Here is a 7,581-nt window from a genome sequence, read left to right as displayed (position 1 = left end):
TCTTCTTGCTTTCTGTGGTCACACTGGTTACACTTTCTTGCTTTCTGTGGTCACACTTTCACGCTTTCTTTGGTCGCACTTTCTTGCTTTCTGTGGTTACACTTTCTTGCTTTCTTGCTTTCTGTAGTCACACTTTCTCATGCCTTCTTGCTTTCTGTGGTCACACTTTCACGCTTTCTGTGGTCACACTTTCTGTGGTCACACTTTCTCACAATTCCTGTGGTTACACTTTCTTGCTTTCTGTGGTCACACTTTCTTGCTTTCTGATAGAGACGAAGAGAGAGACTGAGAGCTTATAAATCATATGCGTTGGCGAGAGAGAAATAGATTGGGCATTTTAAATGACAAAAGTTTATGAATCAAATCCAAGTAAAATAGGAGAATTTTTTGATAGGTTGAATGATGGAGTATAACTAAGTTTAATTTAGTTTATTTTTTAGTATACCTAAATAAATTTCTACTAAACTAATCTAAACTTATAATCATTGATGATTTTTTCTTCCTTGATATAAATCAAATTATCATAAATAAATTATTAATTTTATGATTAAAAATAATTAAAATTATATTTTAATCATCAGGATAAGTTAAAAAATTTGTTAATCAATTAAATTATTAATTATTTTTTATAACAAGTGATTTTATTTTTAGAAAGTAAATAGTTCAAATTCTATTTTTAAGTGTAAATATTATAATTTTATCTTCTTTTATATAGAATTATTCTTTATAATTTGTTCTTTTTTTATATAAATTGACTCTCTCTTACTCATTTCTTGTCGAGTCGAGCAGAAGATTTTTCAAGGAAATGATCATGAGAAACGATAGGATCCTTTTTTTTACCTATTACTAGATTTTATTTATATTTTAATTTTTTTATATTAAAATTATTATAATTTGTATGGTGCATAATAATATTTTAATTTTTAATTTTTATAATTTTTAAATAATATTTATTATATTATTATATTAGAATGACTAGTTAATTTAATAATAATTTTAATTTATTTAATTAGATATATTTATATTTTAATGAATTATGTATGAATTATTATTATTTAATTATTTTAAAATTTAGAATTATGAATCCAAATTAGGTAATTTATAAAAAAAATAGATTTGAGATTAATTATTATTTTATAATATTTAAAATACTTATAAAAATATTAAAATCTAATTTAATTTAATAAGACGGATCAAATTAGAATTTGACATAAGTTAAGCTAATTAGTTAGATTAGACCACGTAGTTATTTACAATTCAACCCATGTGATCAGATATAATCCAACCTATATGAAGTATAACCTAGCCCATGTTGTAATGTATAGTTCAAACAATATTGTTAGACATTACCTAACTCATGTAGTCAAATATAGTTCGACCCATGTGGCTAGGTATAACTTAGCCCTTGTGATCAGGCATAACTTATGTGGTCAAATATAGTTTAGCCTATATGATTAGGCAAAAACAAACCCATATAATTATTTACAATCCAACTCATGTGGCCAAACATGACCTAACCTATATAGCCAAGCACAATCTATATCATATGGCCAAACATGACCAAGCTTATGTGGTCAGGCATCGCCCAACCTATGTGGCTAGGCACGACCCAACTCACGAGTTAATTGTGAATCAATTTAATGGTAATACTCAATCCAACTCAAGAGCGAGGCTCAACCTAGCTCAAAAGTCTAGGCTCATGCAACTATGAAATTAGCGTTAGACATATCATTACTCCTCTATTCAACCCATTGTACCTCAACCCAACCTACTACATGAGATAGGCATGTGCAGTGCATATGACCCATCCAAAGCTCAAGTGGGTCAGTTCAGTCTAAGTTAACACTACGTGACTATCCAAATTTCTTTATCATTATTTGTTTGAGTTTGCTAGTTGACTAAATCAAACATGTTTAATTAGTTCAAGCTGATTCGGTGTGATTCCAAACTAGCTTGATAAGTTTAAATCCACTTAACCTAATTGAAATCAATTAAATCTAAATTATACTAAATGATAAGATTGATAAGATTGATAAATAAAACTAATAAGATTGGTTCCATTATATCCTAGCTTGATAATAAATAAAACTAGCTTGATAAGGTTGGTTCCATTATATCCTAATTGAATTGAGTTTGGTTAAAGTCAATTCAGTTATTTCAATCAAGATTTTTGCTAATTGAGGATTATTGAGAAATTGATGCCTCGTGATTTTATAATTTGATGAACTTAAAAGTTTTCTCTAAATATGTCATTTGGAAATAATTAATAATTTTTTTATTTTTAAATTAAATTAAATGATATTAATATGATTGTTATCATGTAGAATATGTGATTATACTAAATGACCCATATTAAAAATATAACTTGTGGAAGGAGCTAAGACTCAGTGATGCAAAAGTATTACTATTTGGATGAATGAATGAGAATATACATAAATAATCATAATTGATAATGTATCGTATTGATGGTAAATAATATAATTTTGTTTAGGGATTAACAAACAATCAAATATAACGGTCAGTGAGATATATCACTCTATCTACTATTAGAAATGCAATACGAGTTCTCTTCATTCGTTGTTGGGAGGAATTCATTCTTAGAGTATATTTCTTCATTTGTTATTATGAGAGTGTATCATCATCAAGTGTAATATAAGCTTTTATTATCTATGTATATCATCGTGATATATTGCATGTGATTAATGCATAATTTTATTTATTACATAAGAATTATTATTATTTTTCTAATACATTAGTTTCATAATAAATTGATATATTATCATTTTATATTAAATTATTAATATTTATATATTTGACGAGTATTGAAATGTATTATTATCATATATTTATTTTCAAAATAACCTACTATTTTGCAATAGATTTGAAGCTTGGGTGAAAGAAATTTTTTTGTGATTCTACTAAGAAGACATGATTCATTTTTTTAGTTAAAAAAATTAGTATTTTAAAAATAATAATTCAAATTATGTAAATTATGAATAAAAAAATATTTTTTTATATAAATATGAGATCTTGCAAAACTGTTGCATAATAATTAGTATGTGGTTTTAAATTATTAATATTATTTTTTTATAATTTATGATAATGAATTACCAAGTTAAAAAATTTTGAACCGATATTGTAATCAAATTTAACTTTATTAACTTAACCAAACCAACCATTGCTTCCACAAAACTACTAATAATAGTTCTAAGATGATTAATATTATTTCTTTAATTAATTAATTTTTATATGTTTATGATCAAGTGTAACATGGTTAATTTTTATTAAACTAATTCAAACTTTTCCTAAACTACTTAGCTATGATTCTAAGATGATTAGTACTCTCTTTTATTTTTATACGGTTTTATTATAATTAATTATTAAGGTTAGAGATTTTTTTGAATATTTTTTATAGTCAAACATAACTTAATTCAATTTTGAGTATAAGTATGTCAACTTCTGCTAAACTAACTCAAAGTTTCACATAATCACTATTTTTAAAAATATTTTATGATAATTAATTATCAAAATTATAGTTTTTTGAATAGGTTGTATGGTCAAGTATAACCTAATTCAATTACTGTAACTTAGTCAACTTCAATTAAACCAACTTAAAATTTTATGGAATCACTAGGACATGATTGGAGGATTATTAATATCTTTTTATATTTTTAAAAAATTATGATAAATATTTATCAAAATTAAAATTCTCTAAATAGCATATGTAATCAAGTCATTTATGTAAAAGTCAGAGGTCCTTTTTCATCCAAGTAAAAAAAGAAGTGTCCTAAGTGGAAATAAATATATGGGTGTCGTTCGATTAAAATAAAAGTACAAAAAAAAATAATAAAAACAAAACAAAAGTACAAAAAAAAAAAAAAAAAAAAAAAACAGAAGCTTCGTTTCCCCAAACGCTTGAAATCTATGCATATTTGCTATGATTCGCTAATATATGTGCTAAACAATTCATATCCCTAACAATATATTCAAATGAATCTACTGCTATGGTTTTTCCGTGCAAGCTATCAATGTTCTTTGCACGCCAAGAAGGCATATAAGCGGATGAAGAAGGTTACGTAAGATGAGATGATCATGCTTCCCCACTCCCACCATGGGATGATGAGCTTGGTGCGTCGATGAAGTGTTAGGAAGATGGTGCTGCTCCAGTATTAACTGATTCATGGCGCTCCTGTCGTCCAACATCATATCCGACGACGACGGTCCGTGGGAGACGAATCCGCCGGTCATGGTCAGATACATGCGGGGAGACAAGAGATGCATCTTAGAGCGCCACAAAAATGGTTGATCCCGGAGCATTGGCTCAACATGACGACGATCTTCCGGCACTTCACCCATGCATATAAGTCGAAATCATCGTCACCTACCATGGTAAAAGTCCACAAGCATATAATATTCGGTTTTTCCTTTACTCTTTACCTTAGCATTTCAATATGTTTGATTTTTTTATGCCACAATAAATGAATATTTATTTAAACAATTAATTAACAATCTTGTAATATGTTGCATAATCAATCAATTAAATTCAATCTGACAAATATAAGCATCAAACAAAATAATTGACATGATTTAAATTAATTAACCGATCAATAAAAAGATATGGAATCTAATTAAAATTTGCCATAAGAAATTCTAAATTTTATCATGCATAAAAAATGTTGTACCATTAATTAATTCCAAAATTCATAGAAAGTCTATCGATTAAAACGTAGATTGAATACATGACAAATATCGACAGCGTGCCATTAACTAAATCTGCAATTCATAAAATTCTACCAATTAAAACATAGATTAAATACTCTTCATGCATCTCAAATTTCGAATGCTTTATAGTAATTAATTCTCAAACTCATAAAAAACATTTGTCGACTTAAATTGATCAGTCCATATTCTATGATCACTTTGTGTTTGGACCTTCCCTTCTCCTTTCTTTTTTTCTCTCTAAATAATAAGAGATCCCATTAACCTCCCCATAACAGTCAAAAAAATAGTAAGCACAAAAAAGTTGGACGTTTCAGCTTCCCAAACCGATGAAATCTATGCATATCTGCTATGATTTGCTAATCGACATGTCAAAATGTTTGATCTCCCATTGGAATATATTAAAACGAATCTACGTATCAACGGTTTCATGCGACTTGTGTTCTTGACACACCGAGAAGACACAGAGATCGAAGAAGAAGAAGAAGAAGAAGAAGAAGAAGAAGAAGAAGAAGAAGAAGAAGAAGAAGAAGAAGAAGAAGAAGAAGAAGAAGAAGAGGAAGCAGGAGAAGATGATTACTGGTACGGACTTCTACCATGTGATGACGGGCATGGTGCCGTTGTACGTGGCTATGATACTGGCGTACTTGTCGGTGAAGTGGTGGAAGATCTTCACGCCGGACCAGTGCGCAGGGATCAATCGCTTCGTGGCGCTCTTTGCGGTGCCGCTCTTGTCGTTCCACTTCATCGCCGGCAACGATCCTTATAACATGAATTATCGGTTCATCGGCGCTGACACGTTGTCCAAGGTTATCGTGCTCGTCATTTTGGCCGTCTGGAGCAATCTCAGCCGCCGCATGTCACTCGATTGGGCCATCACCATCTTCTCCCTGGCCACCCTGCCCAACACCCTCGTCATGGGCATCCCGCTGCTCGAGGGCATGTACGGGGAGTACTCCGGCAGCCTCATGGTCCAGATCGTGGTGCTGCAGTGCATCATCTGGTACACCCTCATGCTGTTGCTGCTCGAGTACCGGGCCGGCCGGTTGCTGATCGCGGAGAAGTTCCCGGTCAACGCCGGGGACGTCGCGTCCGTCACCGTGGACCCCGACGTCACGTCGTTGGACGGACACCGTGACATGCTGGAGACGGAGAGCACGATCAGGGAGGACGGCAAGATCCACGTCAATGTGCGCAAGTCGAGCTCGTCGCTGTCGGGCAGCCTCTCGCGGCGGTCCATGGAGTTCTCCGACGCCATGCGCTTCTCGTCCAACCTCACCAACCCCGAGATCCACTCGAGGCGGTCGTCCAAGAACCTCACGCCCCGAGGCTCCAGCTTCAACAACGCCGACGTCCAACCACGCAGATCGTCATTCTCCGTTGTGTTCCCCGTCGCCGGTCCATCGGAAATTCAAGAAATCCGAGTGGAAGTTCCTCCGCGCCAAAGTACTAACCGACCACTCACTACTTTCCTCGTTCTTTGATGTTTTCCTTACCGAGATTTGATTGTGGTCAATTCTATTAGCGGACGGGCGGAAGGAGAACCAGGAGAGCGGGCCCCAAGACGGCGACGAGATGGTCCAAGAGGCGGCCATTGGCGCGCTCACGATAGTGCCGACGACAATGCCGCCGGCGAGCGTGATGACGAAGCTGATCCTCGTCGTGGTGTGGAGGAAGCTGATCCGTAACCCCAACAACTACGCCAGCCTGATCGGCCTCGCCTGGTCGCTCGTCTCCTTCAAGTAACTCATACCACTCCCGCTCCTTCAAGTAACGAGCACGACTGTTTGATACGTCTTAATCTTTTCTTGCTGTTGGTGCTGTAGATTGCACGTTAACATGCCTGTGATTGTGGCGAAATCCATCTCCATCATGTCGGACACAGGCCTAGGAATGGCTATGTTCAGCCTCGGTCAGTAGTAACTCATCCGACCCCTCCCTCCCGTGCCAATCACTGGCTCTTTTTAGGTATGGAGGATCGTTCTACTAACGGGGTTCCTTTGTTTGGGGTTGGTCAGGGCTGTTCATGGGGCTGCAGCCGAGGATCATAGCATGTGGGAATTTGGCAGCAGCTATTGCCATGGCCATCAGATTCTTAGCAGGGCCTGCTTTCATGGCTATCGCCTCCTTTGCCGTGGGCATCCGCGGCGAGCTCCTGCGCATCGCCATTGTGCAGGTATTATTCTATTCCTAACCGGTTCTCAACACCCCATCCCATCCCAAGCTCGCTCTCTCGTCTTAAGTTTTGCGACTCGTTTGACCTTATGAACGATCTGCATTTCTCGGATGTTGGAACGGCGGCAGGCGGCGCTCCCTCAAGGCATTGTCCCCTTTGTGTTCGCAGAGGAGTACAACCTGCATGCTGAGATCCTCAGCACAGCGTGAGTCCATCTCTGCCCACGTTTTGTTCTTTCTGCCATGAGAGCTTTGGCCATAGACTCTACTGTGCGTGACTGATTGGTGTTCCACTTGTCACAGGGTGATATTTGGGATGATAATTGCGCTGCCCATTACATTGGTGTATTACGTTATAGTTGGTCTAGTGTGATGGAAGAAGGCACGGTTATCCCCACAGGCCAGAATAAAGTTATTTTGAGATATTCTGTTGTAAAATTACTCTTCATTTATTATAAGATTAATTAAAATAATTAAGATTAGATAAAAAATTTAGATTGGAATAAATATATGAGGGTGAAAGATTTATTGCGATATGGTATTTTTTTTATTTTAAAAAAATTATATTTTTATCCTTTGATCAATATAAATATGAACTCTTAGATCAATCAAAAACATTGCATATAGAAGTACTCCTAGTCTCTTCTATTATTTTCTTCTTTTGCTTCCTAAAGTCGAAATAAGAAG

At 34.9% G+C, this 7,581-nt stretch overlaps 1 protein-coding gene across 1 annotated transcript; it reads left to right on the top strand.

Moving 5' to 3' along the window:
* The first annotated feature begins 5,291 nt into the window (after nucleotides 1-5,291).
* LOC135650056 (auxin efflux carrier component 1a-like) lies at nucleotides 5,292-7,267 on the top strand. The gene is made up of 6 exons (XM_065169144.1): nucleotides 5,292-6,165; nucleotides 6,245-6,461; nucleotides 6,546-6,631; nucleotides 6,738-6,895; nucleotides 7,024-7,100; nucleotides 7,198-7,267. The coding sequence occupies exons 1-6, from the start codon at nucleotides 5,292-5,294 to the stop codon at nucleotides 7,265-7,267; spliced, it is 1,482 nt and encodes a 493-aa protein (XP_065025216.1).
* Nucleotides 7,268-7,581: the final 314 nt, after the last annotated feature.

The sequence above is a fragment of the Musa acuminata genome, chromosome BXJ3-9 (assembly GCF_036884655.1).
Source record: "Musa acuminata AAA Group cultivar baxijiao chromosome BXJ3-9, Cavendish_Baxijiao_AAA, whole genome shotgun sequence".
Classification (NCBI taxonomy): Eukaryota; Viridiplantae; Streptophyta; class Magnoliopsida; order Zingiberales; family Musaceae; genus Musa; species Musa acuminata.
This window is presented reverse-complemented; position numbering and strand designations above follow the sequence as displayed.

What these genes read in the sequence shown, in the direction of transcription:
- LOC135650056 (XM_065169144.1), top strand. Translation starts at nt 5,292, where the DNA reads ATGATTACTGGTACGGACTTCTACCATGTGATGACGGGCATGGTGCCG. An exon ending in TGGTCGCTCGTCTCCTTCAA is followed by an intron (nt 6,462 to 6,545) that starts GTAACTCATACC and finishes TTGGTGCTGTAG; the next exon opens with ATTGCACGTTAACATGCCTG. An exon ending in GCTGAGATCCTCAGCACAGC is followed by an intron (nt 7,101 to 7,197) that starts GTGAGTCCATCT and finishes CACTTGTCACAG; the next exon opens with GGTGATATTTGGGATGATAA.